The following is a 20,294-nucleotide window of genomic DNA, read 5'->3' as shown; positions in this document are numbered from 1 at the left end:
TGATTCGGTTCAATGGTTTATGGTTCTGTCTTCAGTTCATAATGTTTTTGTCTACGTAGACACTTCTATGTGCTATGTGTAATTAATAAGCGATATGTTAGAAACCATACCATATTGTTAGTATTCAGAGACCTAATCAATACATCTCGGTAACATATTTTGTAATTTTCTACTAGGCAACAGAATAGGGAGGAATTACTCATAAATTGAGATTGAGTTAGATATGTCAATAGCTGCACCATTTGTCACACAGCGTGTTACATTGTTTATGATTGAAACCAATAGATTTTTTCCCCTAGAAACACTCCAGTTATGTAGAAGGCTAACATTTACTTCTCATTTGAAAATTTCACAAATGAAGGACCTTGATGTGAAGATGAACATAAATAATAGACTTTTTTTCTGTGGCTATTTTTCTTGAATTATGGCCATTTCTTAATTTCACAAAATAGGCCTTAGTGAAGAAATTTGATGTGTTCAACTCCTCATACATTTTTGAAAGGAATGGATTCGAAGTTGCTCAGATGTACAACCTTACCTGAATATGGCCATAAGGATTGACTGTGACTATTTTGAACAGTTAATGAGTGAAAGACATTCTGAAATTGTTTCAGCACTTGCTCATGAGGAGATATCTGCTAAGCTAATCTGTTTATAGCTTCATCAAAAAAAAAGTAGAAAAATAAACAACTATGAAGTAAAATCATCATCATTAAGAAATTATGATGTCTTCCTATTGGTTCCTAATGATCATACCCTCGATCCTATACTTAGGAAACACTTGATTTACATGATATTTTTTATGAAACAGAAGCTGATGTGGCAGGGAAGTTTGTTATCTTGCAGTATTTTTAGTACACAAGCATATTCTGTACTATCGTGAAATAGTTTGCTACAGTTAGTATAAACTAACAGTCATGTTTCAGATGATTTAAAATAAAAAGAGTAGTTACTTTGGTTAAGAAGAATATGTAAGGTTAGCAAAATTAAACGAAGGGGACTAACTCTTACTAAACCTCAAGTGTATGCAATCACAGTGAATATATGTCCTAAACAATGGTCATTTACATGCTACAGTGTTAAAATATAATCATTTCTCAGTATGTTTATGATTAAATGTGGACAGGAAATGGTTCAGTTTTACTGAAAGAAAGAATGTTTTATCTAAAAGAAGGTAAATTTGATTAAAATCAGATATGTACTGTCAGCCAAGTGGTAGCTAGTGCTTCAAGTGCTGGAGGTCAAGGATTTGCTCCCTGTCCAGGTCATGCCAGAGATGTGAAAATAGATACCGGCATGATTCAAAGAGAAGCTGGCTTCTCTTCTCCCATAAACTCATGACGATGGATACCAGAGAAACTGGTTTCTTCTCTCATACTCCTTGTGAAGCTGTGTAGAGTAATTAATATAAGTTACAGACCTTAATTTTGCAATCAGCTTGAAATAGATTAGTATAAACTAAACAAAAGCTTAATGATGTATTCATTATTCTATGGTATTTCAGATACAGCTGCAGTGCTTATATTTACAAACAGGCAGTTTGTTAGTGAACTTTCCAAGATAAATTCTAGTTTGTACATGCTTGTTTAGCTTAGATGCAACATTTTTTCTCACTGGATCTCTGTTATATATTGTCATTCTTTAGACTTGTTTAACATAACAGAGAGTTTTGTAACATTCCACTGATTTCATTAATGGAAATTTTAGAACAAACTGTATATCTCTGTTATCATGTTTTCTGTAAGTCAGCTTTTGTAAATAACACATTACCTTTTTCGCTGTAAATATCTTTTTAAATTCTCTCATTAATGCAGAACTGTTTTAAATAGCCTTACATGGCAATCATATAAAACTGTTAATTGCTTCTGGGTCATGTGGCACCAATTTCTTGAAATCAATTAAAAACACATCCATCATTCCCCCCTACCTCCTTTCAAGGGAAACAAATTCATGACTGTCCATAAAAGTAGCCTCATTAATTTTGCAGTAATTTGCTGTGGGTTATTTAGACATCTGTTAACAAGCAAACATGACTTAAGGGACTTATTTTCCATTTTTTTTCTGCTACCATCTCTGTTAGGGGCATTAGTGAATCTCAGTACTCAGTTTTCCAGCAGTAATTATCCTAGTTAAAATAACAATATCATGTGCTGATGATTCAGTTTCTTAAATGATGCAGATACCATAGTCTCGTCAGTAAATGCACATACTGAAACAGATACTGTAATCTTGTCAATAAATGCACATGCTGATAAAGATCCCATAGTTTTATCAGTAAATGCACATGCTGATACATATACCGTAGTTTTGTCAGTAAATGCACATGCTGATAAAGATACCAAAGCCTTGTCAGTAAATGCACATGCTGATAAAGATACCATAGTTTTATCAGTAAATGCACATGCTGATACAGTTGACATAGTCTTGTCAGTAAATGTTCATGCTGATACAGGTACTCTTGGTTTTGTCAATAAATAGGCTCGCTAAAAACAGGTACTATGTTCTTGTAAATATACACATGCTGAAAATAGGTTCTGTAGTATTGTCAATAAATGCACATACTGAAACTGATACCATACTTTTGTCAATAAATGCACACATTGATATGGATGCCATGTGTTGTCAATCAATCCACATGAAGAAAACAGGTACTGTAGTCCTGTCAATAAGTGCACACACTGAAGATAGGTACTGTAGTCTTGTAAGTAAATGCCTATGTCCAGAAACTGTCTTACTGTAGTCTTTAGTGAAACAGATACCGTAGTCTTGTCAGTTAATGCACACAATGATAAAGATACCACAGTCTTACCAATAAATCAGTAAGGTTCTTACAGCGATTCCAGCCAGTCTTTTACTGAGTATTTGAAGGATCTAAGAGTTAGATATGAACTTTTAGATAATCAAGTTTAACAAAAAGTAAATGGGAATTGTATTTCTTTATTGGGATTAATTCAGAGAAATTTGTCCTCCTGGAGTAATATTGATCTTACATATAGATTTAAAGTAGTTAAATGATCTTCATGGAGAATTGCATTTTTACATTTTTGGCAGAAATTTTATAATACATTATTGTGACACCCCAGGGGTTTCTGTTAGACAGTGTATGGTGAATCATTTTTATAGGAAAGTAGGAAAACTGTCAGAGGATAGGCTTTTTTAATCATTATTAGAGGTATTTTAAGACAAAAACATGATGCCTGGTGTGATGTTAATGATGAAATATTACTTCAGTTTTCAATACTTCTATTGTTAACTGCCATATTTTTTTCAAATACAAATTTTCTGATCTTCCAGATCCTGTAAAAATGAATGATTACTGTACGACTGTAGATTTCCTCTCTCTCAAGCTCAACTCTTTATACATACATAAAATGTGAAACAACAACTCTGCAAGTTGACATTTCTGTTTTTTCCAACCTTTTTTATGCCCCCCACTCCCCCACCATGATAGAGATTGGGTGTGTTGTACGTGTGTTCAGAAAATTGTGTCCATCTGCATGATGAGATTTCAAAATAACTTTGCACAACATTCACATTGAGAGGATCAGTGCAGAAAAGGCTGTGTTAGTTGAAAGTAAATATCAAATGAGCAATATTTTTGTCTGATACATGTTTATTTATGAAATAATATATCTCATCCAGTGATTTGTCGTTGAATAAATCATTGTTTGGAGTTCAGATGCGAAGGAATTATATCACGAGGGCGCAGCCCGAGTGATATAATAATATGCATCTGAACGACAAACAATGATTTATTCAAGAGCAAATCACTAAATGAGATATATTATTTCGATTCTAACAGGTTACCAAGGATTTTTAAGTACATCATTGACGACATTCATTAAATATTTTCGTTTTCAATCGGTTTCTTTTCCAGCGCGCCGCTATGCCGTTTGATGCCATGACGTAATAATTGTGACATCAGAACAGTGATTTGTTGTATAATAATTCATTGTTTTCTGCCTTCTTTGTTTAATAGGAAAATGAATCGGATCGTGTTAGAATTAACAATTTTTAACTTAGACATGCTTACTGTCGCTGAGTGGCTGCTTTTTAACTTCTGACTTTTGCAGCCACGGCGACGTTACAGTTTGACCGTCACAATATAAAACAAACTGTATACGTCAGATTAGTTCGACTATTTTTAACTCAGATACTAGCAGAGCTTGCTTACTTATCTTCTTAGAGTGTACACACTTGATTTCAATTTTTCACATTTTCACTATTGAAGAGAATGACATTACTTCCACTGGATGGATTTTGATATAACTTGATACAGTGATACATGTCATTAAGAGGAATTGAAAGATACATTTACCATAAATCTGCTCTAATGATAGAGTTATCTGCACTTTTGTACTTTCTTTCAATAAAAATTAGGCAATAAACTGAAAAATATAAGAACTGTAACTCTTTCTTGAAATAGATAAAATTATCTCTGCTGTAATGATAAAGTTATCTGCCCTTTTGTACTTTTCAATGATTTTTAGGCAATAAATGGAAAAACATAAGAACTGTAACTCTTTCTTGAATATAAATAGAATTATCTCCCAGATTGAACATAAAAGGTGCAAAGTTATTTATTACCAACATAACCTCTTCTAACAAGGCTTTTAGTGGGGGTATGATTTACACTTAGAGATCGCTCTAAATTGGATATTTATTTAAAAAAAACTTGGCACAAATAGTCGCCACAACAAAATGATATGTTGTATGGAAGGCTCAGACCACTTATCAAAGATCAAGGTCACACTTTAAGATAAAAGAATTTTAGTCATTTTTTCTATTTTCTTATTAATTCTAAAATTAGTTGAGATTTTCAACCTAATTATCTCTTCGTCAGTTATGTCTTCGTCAGTTATGTTATATATGAGCCATGCCATGGGAAAACCAACATAGTGGGTATGCGACCAGCATGGATCCAGACCAGCCTGCGCATCCGCGCAGTCTGGTCAGGATCCATGCTGTTCGCTAACAGTTTCTCTAATTCCAATAGGCTTTAAAAGCGAACAGCATGGAGCCTGACCAGACTGCGCGGATGCGCAGGCTGGTCTGGATCCATGCTGGTCGCAAACCCACTATGTTGGTTTTCTCATGGCATGGCTCATATGTTTTTACTCAGTCTTAGAATCCATTAGAATGTTTAATTGAAAGAGGACTTTGTATTAGTTGGCAGTATGTTTTATGAAAATTTCCAAGGGACAGGGGAAGTTGCTAACTCTGTTACTCATTATTCAACATAGAAAGAAGCTGATTTTTGCCTTGATATTTCATAAGACAAAAAAATAGAGTTGTTTGCATTTTGTTAACATTTGAGAAAATATGAAAACAAGATGATTGGTCAAAGCATTCATGTCTTAAAGATATTGTTTATAAAAAGCAAAATAAAGTTAATATGCAATTTTATGATTTCTCCATCATTCATGTAATTTATGGACATATTGTCTATTAAATGTATACAGTTTGTACAAACATGTCAAACTGCTGCAGCATTCTGCTATGATCTCATATAACTTGCATGATTAATGAGCCGCGCCATGAGAAAACCAACATAGTGCATTTGTGACCAGCATGGATCCAGACCAGCCTGCGCATCTGCGCAGTCTGGTCAGGATCCATGCTGTTCACTAACAGTTTCTCTAATTGCAACAGGCTTTTAAAGGGAACAGCATGGATCCTGACCAGACTGCAAGGATGCGCAGGCTGGTCTGGATCCATGCTGGTCGCAAATGCACTATGTTGGTTTTCTCATGGCGTGGCTCATTTGAATTTAAGACAATTTTATATGGAAGAAATATGAGAGAAAAAAAACTGAGTCATTATTGGTGAGTCAAGCTGTGTTCTCTGGGAAATATATAGTCATGAAAATCATGAGTTTACCAGTGCCTAGAGAGACACGTTTAGTGTGGTTTACCAATCATGCTGGAACCAGTATTGACTCGATTTGTAATAGTTATAGTATGTGTGAGAGTGTGTTACCAGGATATATCAGAGCTAGGGGTACATCGAGGGTATTTTTCTCTGCACATATCGTCGAGGCCGGTAGGCCGAGACAGATATGTGAAGAGAAAAATAACGAGATGTACCCCTAGCTCTGATATATCCTGGTAACACACGAGCACTACATATTATAACTGTTTTATCGCATAGTTTATCATTAAAATTTATATATTATTTTCATTTAAATTTGTTTATTATTATTTTTACTATTTTGATTCCCTTTCTGCGCCTCGCTGACTGAAACACTAAAACTTCTGTTTTAGAAAAGTGTTCCCCAGATAAAAGTACCCAACAAATTTCTGCATTGGTTTTAAATCTTTGCATTTCATTGGCCAGACATATTGTAAAACTTGTTGTTTTGTTTGTAAAAAAAATCAAAGAAAAAGAAACATTTGAGAAATCTCAAAATTTCATATATTTCATGTATTTCTGAATTTGGCAATAACTATCAAGGAGAAATATTCTAGTTTATTTATTCTTTTACTTTATAAATGTAGGTGTTTGTGACAATTCTTTCTCTGTGAACTGTAAATTGGAGCTAAAATCATCTTTTCTTTGAAAGGAAAAAATTATACTCCCTTGATAGGACCTCAATAGAGAAAAAGTGTTCCGATATATATTGGAACAGTTTTACTGTGCTGATATATATCGGAACACTTTTTTTCTTATGAAACTCCATAGAGATTTCCGTGTTGATATATATCGCAACAGTTTTGTAAGATATCAGCACAGTTTTGTAGTAATAATGTGTGTTACTATGTATAACATGCTGCAAAGATCAAAGGAAAATTGCCACACTATGCGATAATGACTCATTTAGCACTGGAGTATTGTGAAGCAGCAGGCCCATGTTACAATTAAACAAATAAAATATTGATTGTTTATTGGCACAGTATAGAGAAATTGGTTCACATTAACTATTCACAAGAAAATAATTAGACTAATACTATTTATGGTTGTTCTTCTATTTGAAGCCCTTCTCCTTTTTCACAAACCATCTTGGAAAAAGTTGCTTTACTGGTAATATTTTAGTCCAAAAATGTTCAGGAGAGCTTGTCTGTTCAGTTCATCTGTTGGTCAGTTTCTTGTCCAGAGAACTTACCACTGGTGAACTGTTACACTGTTAGGATGATGACACTCCATATGTCACATGTTCTACCTGAATTACATGAAACAATGTCATTATGCATATCTTTAATATGAAATAAAGTTCAGAGTTTAAACTGGAGAGAACAGTTTATCTGGGGTAAAAAACTAGGTCATTAGATCCAATTATAGGAAAGCTTGTTAACACCCCAGTGGTCACATTTTCTACTGAAACTACATGAGAGAGGTCAGAGTAATCTAGGCCAAGTTCAAAAATGGGTTATCTGTTGTCACAAACTAGGTCTTGGAATCACAAACTAGGTCACTAGGGCAGATCAAATTGAGGTCACTTTCTTGGCACAGGCTTTATGAAAACTAGCTGGGTCATGTTCAGAAATAGGTCATCTAGGGTCAGAATCTAGGTCAGTAGGTCAGATCCTACAAAATTTAAGATGCCCAATATATTTTTTACCTGGAGAGAATGATTGTGTTTATAACATCTTGGCCAAGTTCAAAATAGTGTCAAATGGAATCTGAAACTAGGTCATTATGTGTACTATGGTTTTATTGAAACCTGCTTTTTTATGAATTTACAAAATCTACTCATGAGTTTCAATAAGTCATTCAGGGCCAGGGGTGGGGATTTCGCTCTGGTAGGGGACTACAAATAAATTTCTAAATGGATAAATGGCTAAGAACCATGTTACCATTTGTTCCTATAATGCGTCCATTTGAAAGAAAATATGAAAATGATAATGTTACCCACAAGATAAATACAAAATTAAAATCATATTAAAAAGCCTGTGTACTGTTTATATTTGTGCCATTTATGGATATAACAGAAGTACCTTGCTGACTGTTGAGTCACCAAGTATAGACAGGAACAATTCTGTGGGGAACATGGTTTTATGTTGACCTAGTGGTGTATCAATCATTGATTTTACACCTCATCCCAGTTTGTATCTGTTTATGGCAATGTTTCCTGGAGTGTTTGATTGACATGTTCTCCACCTTGTTCTGACAGAATCCTTCCTGAAACTGTCACTCAGTAATTAAGGGAACCATTAACTGCCATCATTGTAAGATAGAAGCCAAGGGAGCTGTGACATGTCACTAGAGGGGGACCTCATACATGTCACATTTCGTTAAAGGCTATAAAATAAAAAAAAAAATCCATTTTAAAGCAATAAAACTAGACAGTCAAAAAATGAGGAAAAAGGTCATTCAGAAAGTGAAGGTTAAAAATTAAGCATCTCCATGATGTTTAAAAATTCCTTTGCTGTGGGAGAGTGTATTTGGATGAGGGGAATGACTTTCAAATTTTACATGATTTTGTTTGCTGCATATGTCATGATGAGTCAATTCATACAACCTGTCAATTTATACATGTAGGTTTACCACCTTATTAAACATTTACTTTAAATAAATGTTGATGGTACATTTTATATACGGAGTACTGAGTCATGTATCATGTGTATAAGAGCATGTAGTAATCATTACTATTTGTAGGTACTGTCCATGATATCAATAACTGATCAATTGAAAAACTTTATGAGAGTTGTAGAGAAAAATTGCTTGCATGTGTTGGAAGTACCATTATTGTGTTAATTACTTTGGAATATACCTACATGTATAGACATAATCATATATATATGGACATAATATTTGTGTAAAGATATGATATATGTATAAAGATATGAAGGCATGATATATGTATAAAGATATGATATATGTATAAAGACATGATATATGTATAAAGATATGATATATGTATAAAGATATGATATATGCATAAAGACATGATATATGTATATATAAACAGCACACTTTTTAAGTAAGCACATGACGGATCAAAGAACTTATATAGTATTTGTGAAATTTGTGTTTATAGTTTTGTTTTTTGTTTTTTTTCTTTAACTACTGGAATATATTATATTAAATTATGATCTGACACAGCATCTTCGTATGTTAATGGTATAAAACACATTAAGGATTTAAGTAAATGTTTTACATTTTAATTAAAATGTACAATTAAATATTCTATAATGTTTAAGAAACTTCCGACAACAATATATGACTATTAATCATTTAAGATAATTGAAATATGTTAAATATAGTATAATACATTTTAAAGCCTTCCAGCCCGCTTAGCTCAGTAGGGAGAGCGTTGGTCTACTGGATCACAGGGTCGCGAGTTCGGTCCCCAGGCGGGGTGAATGTTCTTTGTGACGATTTAATAAAAGACATTGTGTCTGAAATCATTCGTCCTCCACCTCTGATAATTCATGTGGGGAAGTTGGCAGTTACTTGCGGAGAACAGGTTTGTACTGGTACAGCATGCATCCAGGAACACTGGTTAGGTTAACTGTCCGCCATTACATGACTGAAATACAGTTGAAAAACGGCTTTAAACCCAAAAAAAACAAACAAGCATTCAGAACTAAGCAGTAGTTCTTTAAAGGGGTACTATCGCACTCCTAAAGTTGTGCAATATTTCCGCTGCAGAACACACGCATATATCGCAATACGAAGCTAACAGCCTATAGATACCTTTTGAACAACAAACATAACTTATTTACTGTATTCATATTGCTGTTAATGTAGACAATTAAAGTGACTCTAAGTTATTGACCATAGTTATTGCAAGTGTAGGAGATATAGAAGCACCAATGGTAGAACTCGGAGTGGTATGAGTCAACCTTTGTCTCGATCAATTCACTGACATCACAACAACTTTGTCTTGTCAACTTACTGTTGCTTAGAAATTCACTGTGAATTCATGATATTAAGTTAGCAATTTTTTTTTATTTTCAATAATAACATATTTCAAACAGCTGGACTTAGGGTTTGTTTGTTTAATACAATTTAATTAAATTTGCCACCTTTTTAGTGTAGGTAAAAAAATAGATTTCATGTTGGATTTACTAAAAAGTTATTAATCATCACTTGTCAGTCTCACAGTACAATATTTGCAGAGCAATAGTACATAATTACATGAGAATATTATATGACTGCTCTTTATAATAATTATATATTGAAGTAAACCAACTCAGATATTGAGGAAAATGCAGTTAACTATTTTAGATCTACTCAGGAGTCAAAGTTGTAATGATAAAATATCAACAACAATTTATCTAAATCAAAGTCTTTCTTAAATTATCAGTAGACAAGAGTTTTTGTACAGTCATTGTATATAGTACAAGTAAAATTTAGATCACTAATAAGGTAAATTAAAATCAAATAATATAATTGAAAATAGCACATGATCTCTGAGAAAGTTTAAAAACAATTTAGATTTAAATCTCCACTTTTTGAGAGTCATGAATAGATCGGATAAATGGCTGGGGATAAGAAAGAGCAATGACTGTAAACACACGATCGTGGCCTTTGACTAATCCAGCTGCCTTCAACATGAATCATAAATGGCCAGATAACAAAGTATGGGAAAAACAGAGCACAAAAAATGAAAAACGTTTAACTTTTATTTATCCCAATTTTTATTCCTTTCTTCTGTTATTATTTTGTGCAAATGTGAAAAGAATAAAGTGATTTTTTTTTTGTTAATGTATTTTTTTAGGTATATTAAGAAGAAATATGGATGAGACATGATTAAACATTGAGGTTTGACTTTAAACTGATCTATGTAGTGATGTGAGAGAAAATACCATTGTTGATGGATTAAGTACATAGGAGTGAAAAAACCCCCCCAGATAATCCTGATGGAAATTAATTTTGTTATTAATTGACAATTATCATTAATTATATGACATAGGATAGAGTGGATCACTGGATGTTGGATATTATGGCTGTGTGTGAAGAGGGTAAGATTTTACATATTTTTTGTTATAGGCATTTTCCGCAAAATGAAGGCTAGCCTACCAGCTTAGCTAAATAGGGAGGGCGCAGATCTACGAATCGTGGGGTTGTGAGTTCGATCCCTGGGCGGGGTGTATTTTCTCTATGACAATTTGATAAAAGACAATGTATCTGAAATAATTCATCGTCCACCTCTGATTCATGTTGGGAAGTTGGCAGTTACTTGGGAGAATAGGTTTTTACTGGTACAGAATCCAGGAACATTGGTTAGGTTAACTGAAAAACAGCGTTAAACCCAAAACAAACAAACGAAAGAAAATGAAGGTAAAATTCTCTGTCATGATAATGTACATTCACATTCAGGCAGCTGATGAAGGATTGTGTTAGTTGTATAATAGTCTATGACAGGTCTAAAGTTCCATTTAAGTTATTTTTTCTCCATTCTTTTCAGCACAGTTAATTTTAATGTTAAGTTACTTTTATTAATATTGATACACTTACAACCAGGATGAAATATGTATATTATTTTTGAAGTATTGTGGACAGGTAAGGCCAAAATAAATAAATGTTTGTTTTTTTACGTGTCAAAGATCATACTAAAACCCAAATGATAATAATTATTATCCAACTTCTTTATTGCAGGGTGCTTAAAAGCGAATCTTCTATAAAAATTAATGCTTGTATTTTGAATAATAGTGTAATACTACAGATGTTGTTGATGGTTGAACAAACCATTTCGGGTTAGCTTTTTTCAGACATTTTTATTTTTTTACTAGTTATGTTTCTTTTTTAAGTGGAAGCTACCACAATAAGAAAACATTGTCCAGGAAAACTCCAAACTTATCTGACAGCTTTATGTGTCTGTCTGTAAAGAAAATGAGCACAGATAGCTTCATGATCTGTTTTATGTCAGTTTTAAAACAAGTATAATATCGAGGGTTCAACGCAATAAGGGCGTATCTACATATGATTATTATTATATATTATTATAAGACCCTCAACATTCACTATTAACCCTTAGCCTGCTGGCGGCAGATGATTCTGCCTCTGCGACCAGTGCAGACCAAGATCAGCCTGCACATCCGTGCAGTCTGATCATGGTCTGCGCTGTTCGCTATTCAGTCAGTAAATTTTCACTGAAAACCCCTTTGAGTAATAAGTGGTACTGTCCAAATTGAAAAATGGACCAGTCCATTATAGAAATATAGCAGGGTAAGGGTTAAGGACCCTCAGAATGTCTGGAGGGCCACCATTACAAAAATCCTAGGGAAAACTGGGATCTGCCTGTGCAAAAAAAAAAGGTGGAATAGTGGCAGACATTATTCAGATATTTATAGTGATTTGATTAGCTAAGATGTAAGAATTTTGTTTTCCTTATTTTATGACTCACTTATACTTAAAAATAAATATTACAAGTGATGTGGTCAGTTAAACAAAGAGTGATTCATATTTCAATATCACTGTCAACCAGTAACAGGACATTGTTGCAGTGCATTTATATAAGGGATCCCTTGAAAAATAAATTACAGAGATGGTACTTAAAATATTGTGCTTTTTGTTGAAAACATGAAAGCAAAATATCTCAATTTCAAAGTACTTTAGATTTCATACTTGATGTTTTGTGCTGAAAGGCAGAATTTAAAGATATGTTGGAGGTAAATTTGTACTAGAAAATATGAACAGTTACTTCATGATATATATATATATATAAACATATAATTAATATGTTTTCAAGTATAACCAGAACTGTGTGTTAGGTTAAAAATAATACACACCTTAGTATTATAGCTAAGCAGAGTATAACTTTAAAAAAAACTGGAAGTTTTTTTTAACAAATTGCTGTTATACATGACATTTAGTTAGATTCATTTAATGAGGATTTTCTACATTTAAAGATAGTTTCTAAAAATAAAGTAGATGAGTATAGGATATCTTTAATCAGAAATTCTAATACTACCCAATTTGTTTTCCTGTCTGAAAAGTGTATGTTATTATGCTACAATTAACTGTCTGTACGTCACAGTTATTATGTCATAGCATTAAACATCACAGCAGCGTCACAGTTATTATGTCATAGCATTAAACATCACAGCGGCAGCTGAAAAAGAAACCCACACAAAACAGTCAAGTATTTGCTGGATGTCAGCATTGGATATAAATTCTTGATAATGTGTTAGAATTGAAATAATATATCACAAACAGTGATTTGCTCATGAATAAAATCATTGTCGATCGGATGTGTATAATTATATCATTTGGGCAGCTCCCTTATGATACAATACCTTCATATCTAAACACTAACACTGTTTTGGATATATTATTTCTAAAATAAAAAAAATGCACACTTTTTAAATTTTCATTGTATGGACCTCTCACAGTTGATTCTCCTTAGACCCTTTTAGGGGCTAAAAATAGAAAATAACTTAAAACAATTTTTTTTTTTTTCATGAACCACCTAATGGATATTCGCCAAATTTTACGTTTAGCTTCCTTAATGGACCATGCTCAAGTTATTCATTTTTTAGCAAATTGTTGCGCCGGGTGTTTGCTTCTTTATTGCCAGGGTCATACTTCAGGATGAGTGTTCAAGTTCATACTTAACAAAATTGTTAAATAACATGACATCATGCTCAGGGTAAAGTTAAAGTTTCTTTTTTAACATGGGTAGTCAACAAAAGTCCCCACCTGGAATGGATGGAACAAGTTATTTCCAGCCGAGCCCACGGCATGTGTCATGTTTAACTCCCCAGAATCCAGTCTAGGTCAATACTGCTGGAAACAGTACCAATTTAAGAAAATCACACAGCACTTGTCAAGATATCAGCCGTGACCCGGAATCAACCCATACCACTGGTGTTGTAGTCCAGCCTGCTAACCATCGTGCAACTGACTCCCTTTAAAAGGGTCAAAAGGTCAACATGAGGTTAGCATCTTTAGGACCATGATGGCCCTCTTGTTTTGGTGTTTTTGGGTTGTTCAGTTATTTGCTATATACCATAAATGGCATTGTTCCTCTGCGCAAGATATAATCGATGTGCGTAGCAAATCTTTTTAATTAGCTCTTTTTTGGTATTGGTACTGCTATGGAGGCATTATATTTTTGTGTAAAAAAAATAACAATCTAGTTGTATTTTGTTTCAAAATAATTTATATTAATGGTATAATATTATAATTGATTAATAATATTAAACTTTGATTATTGCTAAAAGCTCAAATTAAGATAAACATTCAAAATACTGCAAAATTCATAACTAACAAAGTCAACTCCTTAATTACAAATAATAATATTATAAATGTGTCATTTAACTTCCTGTAAAGTTTTAATAATTTTTTTATGTATTTAATTTTGCATTGTTTTAACACTGTTCAAAACGTGCTGTGCTAATTTGGATTAATTTTCATTGAAGTTTGTTTTAAATTTAACCGTGCCATTTAAAGGAAAGTATAAATTATATATTTTATGACGATCTTTACCGATTAGTCATTCAGAAATGTCAAGTTTGTGTAACGCCCATAGGTATTTTATAAAGTCTTAAATACAAACTTGAATGAAAAGGTTCACTGTTTTCACAATTTGAAAGACATTGTATATTTGTCACCTATGGCATAGTTTAAGGAAATTGTGGCTGCATATTAGAATTGATGGATTCAACAGTGTTTAATACTGTCACAGTGTATACAGCAAATATTGTGTATAAATCAAAGTTAATTATCGTTAACTGTCTAATAATCATGTAGAGCCATTACTACCTGTGGCACAGCTGCCTCCACATTTTTTCGAGCAAGTTGTATCAGTGAATCTGTTAAAAAAAATTGCGACCAAAAAACAGAAGACTTTGAGGCAGAAGACTGGACCTTACTTGTCTCATACTAATGAAAATGTCCTACTAGAACTTATAAATCCTAATTGAATATTTTTTTCTCTATTTTAAAATGTATGTATATTGTAATCTTATTGTTTAGGTGTTACATTTAATATGAAATGCTAAAATGATACATACCGTATTTTAAGCTCTACTATTCTACTACCCACGGCATCGGCGTCACACCTTAGTTAAGTTTTTCGTACCAGTCAACATTTAGACAAAACCTTTTGAGATTTCAACATTTGTGTACCATCACCATGTCCAGTTTCTTAGGAAAGAGCACATAACTCCATCAAGGATTTTGGCAGAATTATGGCCTCTTTTAACTTACAAATCTTTTAGTAGTTTTTCGTACCAGTTCATTCTTTGAATAGTCGAGCACACTGTCAACAGACAGCTCTTGTTACACCTAGCTGGACTTTTTTCACTTATGTAGTTTTTCTGACCAGATGTCGATGAACAAAACTCTTTTTATAATGTTCTTGCAGTATTGCCAGATGTTTGTATTTTTAAAGAAAGTTTACAAACAAATATTCGTGTTCTCATGTTCATAGTATGACCAAGCTTCAGTTTTAAAGAAAGAAATCTAGAGTCCAGTCCCTTTAACCCTTACACCTTGCTAAATTTCTAGAATGAACTTGTCCGTCTTTGAATTTGGATAGTACCATTTACTGTTAAAGGGGTGCTTACCAAAACAATACCAACTGAATTTTGAACAGTGCAGATCTTGATCAGACTGCACTGATGTGCAGGTTGATCAAGATCTACTTTGTTTGCAAAGGCAGAATTAGTCGTGTCCAGCATGATAATGGTTAAAGTTGCGAAACTAATATGAATGAAATTAATCTTGTATATTCTTAAAATGGCCGGAACAAAATACTTACTAGTAGTTACTTTATAAGAATGTATAAATAATAATATCCAAATATAAGATACGGTTACATGCTCAACTTCATCGGAAAAGCATTCTTTTCAACAGTTACAAAATATTTAAAGACAGTTTTATATATGCATCGCATGCTTTTGACCTGCATGACAAGACATGGGCCACATGTTTTGTCAAAACATCTAATTGGATGAGTTTTATTGTTAATTGAAAGCTTCATTAATTATGTCTAGCTTCTCTAATGAAATATTAACTTGTTTAATGTAATGTTACAAGGATGCTGGAATGTTAGTAGCTTTCTTGGAAACATTTGCTAGGATGTGTCATGCATTTATCTGGATATTTTTTTAATTCAATTAGGGAATTTCAGGGGTGATCGGACAAAAAGTGTTTTATTTGTCATGTTGAATATAATTGAATATAGCTTTTCACTCCTGTACTGTAGGATTAGAGTAATTAACTTTTCAATAATTAGCAGAAAATTCTTTCAAGGCAGGCCATTTGTTCAAATTTAATTAATGAATATACATCAATAAAAACCCGTCTGTAAACACATATCAGTAAATAGATGTCAGTAAAAAAATGCAAGTAAAAAGATATCAGTAAACAGATGCCAATAAACAGATGTCAATAAATAGATGTCAAAATTATTTGATTTTTTTTGTAGACTTGATTTTTGTCTTAATTTTTTTTATATTATTTATACGTGTAAGTAGGAAAAAAGAAACTTTTTTGTTTGCTTTTAATTTTTTGCTACTGTATGACTGTCGTACAGTATGACTGTCATTTTGTTGCCGAGATAGAAGCTTAGTATAATATTCGGAAGGTTGTCAATTAGTATTCCACTAATTATTCGAAACACTCGTGTAATTACAGTTTGAGCTGAAGCTTTGTCGGTCCTGATTGAAAAATCTGCTGGGAGATTGATTGGCAACTAGCGTTACGCATTTATCGTGAAAATGGTCATTTATGATTGGACTGTGACGCTTATGTCCAATACTTCGTTACCAAAGCAAAGAGGTGGGGTAGTCATATTTTAACAGGATTTATCTATATCGGGAATGAGTCATCGAATGTTCAATACAGTGCTCTCAGCTACACTGAAGCTCGTATTGATTGGATACTGCAAGGCGGCACCAATGTTTTCTACATGAGCCATATTGAACGGTGATAGTTCTGCGTTGTTTCTCCACAGCCTAGTTTGATTGTCACGTTGCAAATGTAAATAAACATTGTTTGACTTATTGGGAAGTAAATCACCTTTAAAGTCGTTTAGCAACCTTATTGGAAAATTTAATATTCTTCTATGGATATGAAGCAAAAACTTTTCAATGCAAAAATGATACTAAGACCTGTGCTGTGAAAGTGCCATAACCTCAATACAAATGATGAATTATTTGTGATGTTTAGGGAAAGAAAAATGTAACAGTGGATATATTGCCTTATACAGGTATAAGCTACGATAGATTTTTATTATCTCCATAGAGGAGAGCTGTCAAAATGTTCATAACAAACGTGGTTACCTAACATGGAACTTTGGTATGAATTATATGGTTTTAATGGTGCACTGGAACATTATAAAACAATCTAAATCATTATGAAATGTCAAAAAGTACCATTAATTGATTAGTAAAAAGATATATTAAATAATTTATTGCCTGACCCTGTCTTAAAGTGAAGAAGAAAAAAAACATTACCGGTACCAGATTGTTTTTGGGCTGTCACCTGACATTTAAATAATATATTTTACATTCAGTATTAAGAATTATCACATTATAAACACAGATAATAAAATATATAACCACTTGTATGTTTGGGAACCAGTATTAAGACAATATTCCATGTTTTTGGTTCATTATTTTATTAGAATTGAAATGCACCACATAAACTTGACCTTCTTCATCCAAACACAGTAACCAAAATAACCAGCACAATGTAGTTGGGTGAAATAAGGGTTTCCTCTTGACTCATTATGGACTGTAGATAGAAAAGTAGTCATTTTCCACTAATAAACCAGTGGTCGTAATGAGCTGTTACCTTCGATCAAATCTGGTAACTGATATATAATATATTCTAGCCTAAAATTTTCATTTTTTGTTGATTTCGTGCATACACAATAAGGAAAAGCATGACAATGTCATTGTGAACACAGCAACTGAGGTAAACCGCTACATTGTGGTAAGGTGAAATAAGGGTTTTCTCCTGACGCAAATGGACTGTAGAAAAGTAGAAATTTCCACTAATATACTAGTGGTTGTACAGATATTTTGAGAATTAACACATTTCAATCAAATCTGGTAGCTAATATATGATATATTCTTGCATAAAACTTCGGTATTTTCCCGATTTCATGCATACACAAACCGGAAAAAACATGTACAAACAAGGAAATTATCGGTTGATGAACAGTTCTGTTAACATAACCCAACCAAAATAAGCCTTGGCTGAAAATGGAAGGTCTGGGTTTGATAAAATCATTCAATCCACTTTTTTTTATATATATAATTTTTCAGCCTAATTAAACATGTAAGTAATGTTTACCCATGAAGATAAATAAACATATATCATTTATTCAAATAAGCAGTTTTAATCAAGATTGTTAACATTCTATATGAAGTCTCACCTTGAATCATAATATATAAAATATGTTTATTTCTATGATATAAAATATGTTTATTTCTATGATGCACATCTGTGCAGCCTGATGTGTAACAGGTGATCATGAAGGATTTTTCAACTGCTATTGAACTTTTGACAACTTGGCTTTTAAAAATATTCTTTAGTATAGATCAACCACTTGTGAGTTTGTCGCAGTCTAATTCGATTTTATTGATGTTGGAAAAATTAAAAATCTTACATTTATCAAACTTTGTTCAAGACCTCAGTATTGTTAAATCTATGCCAGATTCACCTAGATGTGTTGAGCAAGGCAGAGTTATAAAAAATATATACCCAGATTTGTTTAACTAACTATATTATCTCCCTGGCAGGTACACTTGACTTCTCGAACTTGGGGAGTTGTAGTTTACAGATTCGTAATCAGTGTAAACAAAAAAAAGTAAAAGGTCTAGACATTATTATTCTAGTTCCAGTTAAGATAGGAATATTTCATTTTTAATGGTATGAAGAATGTGTGTATAGAGGTTTTTATTATACGACAATATTTACATTTTAAATAACTTTGTTGACTGAATTAACAATTGGCCTCAACATACAAAAAATTAGTACAGTTACTGTAGGCCCCAAAATGCATAAATAAAACATGCATCTAAACAACAAATATATCTCAGGGATTAAAGGTTTATGCCTCACCTGTCCTTTAGTCTGTTATTTGTCCATCCATTTGATTCTTGTCCAGTCCAAAATCTACCAACAGTCAAGAGCGTTTGATATTAACTGATACAAATGCTCAATGATATGACCTTTGATATCAGTATGACTAAAATCAAAGTAAATAATACTTTCTTAAATGACATTAGTAATACATTTATATGCATTATATGTGTTTTATATTTTCAGGAGGATTTCTGGCTTTCCAAGCCATGTATCCGTCCCTTTGTGAGAGCAAGACAAATAATTACAGATGTGCAGCCCTGACGTCCCTCTCCCAGCCCTGTCTACCAGTGAGCAATGTTGGGCCAACAAGAATTCTGCCATTCTTGTATCTGGGCTCACATCAAGATGCTCTATCTTCAGATATTGTAAAGGTATTTAATATATTTACTTGTATGTCTCTGTCTAATTGAGGCTTGAAAAAAGTTGTTTTAAATTTGGAGAAGAGCAGTGCTATAAGAGGACTCCTCATACATAGTAGTGGAATGGCAACAAGTGGGCTGCTATTTCCTTATACATAGTAGTGGAATGGCAACAAGTGGGCTGCTATTTCCTTATACATAGTAGTGGAATGGCAACAAGTGGGCTGCTATTTCCTTATACATAGTAGTGGAATGGCAACAAGTGGGCTGCTATTTCCTTATACATAGTAGTGGAATGGCAACAAGTAGGCTGCTATTTCCTCTTACATGGTAATGTTGTGGAATGGCAACAAGTCAAGCATTGGCTGTCTTACGGACAGCTCTTGTTATAAAAGATGGAAATGTCATTTTGTTTTGTTTATTTTTGTTTGGTATAGAGTCATCAACACAATTTAGGTCAACATAAATGACTTTCCCAGCTTTTGATGATGGACAAAAACACAAGGTGCACCTCATGTTTCAGGCATGACATAGTGCAAATGTCATTTACATGTGAGGCGGGGGGAGAGGGGCGGGAACGGAGAGCGGAGAGTCTCTGTACCCGATTGTCATAAAATTCATAAAATGATATCAAAGCATACTCAAGTTGTCTAAACTTTGAAAATGTTATCAAGAAAGTTCATAAATGTACTTTTTGCAATATGAAAGATACTGCCAAAATATCCAGGTGTACGTCAGAACTTCCATTTAGTGTAGGTAATAGCTGTACATATACTTATAACATATTCATTTTAAAAACTCTGTTAAGTTTCAATAGAACCTGAAAGGTCAGTATTTTTCCATATTGAGTTTCAAATTTCATATAAAGTGTGTGACGTCAGTTTCATGTATGTCGTCATGTTTAGAAGTTCTTCAACAACGATAATTTCAGTTTTACTCAGGCTA

The 20,294-nt window shown here is 33.0% G+C and overlaps 1 protein-coding gene across 10 annotated transcripts in view; it reads left to right on the top strand.

Moving 5' to 3' along the window:
* The window catches only part of LOC123551487 (uncharacterized), an 84,903-nt gene that overhangs the window by 31,031 nt on the left and 33,578 nt on the right, over positions 1-20,294 (top strand). For all 10 annotated transcript variants that reach the window (XM_045340463.2, XM_053540958.1, XM_053540955.1 and 7 more), the window contains one exon: positions 19,174-19,361. In XM_045340463.2, the coding sequence (XP_045196398.2) occupies positions 19,174-19,361 (188 nt within the window). The remainder of the gene's footprint in view (positions 1-19,173; positions 19,362-20,294) is intronic.

The sequence above is a fragment of the Mercenaria mercenaria genome, chromosome 4, assembly GCF_021730395.1.
Source record: "Mercenaria mercenaria strain notata chromosome 4, MADL_Memer_1, whole genome shotgun sequence".
NCBI classification, from domain to species: Eukaryota; Metazoa; Mollusca; class Bivalvia; order Venerida; family Veneridae; genus Mercenaria; species Mercenaria mercenaria.
Note: the sequence above shows the minus strand (reverse complement) of the source record. Positions and strands in the feature narration are given on the sequence as shown.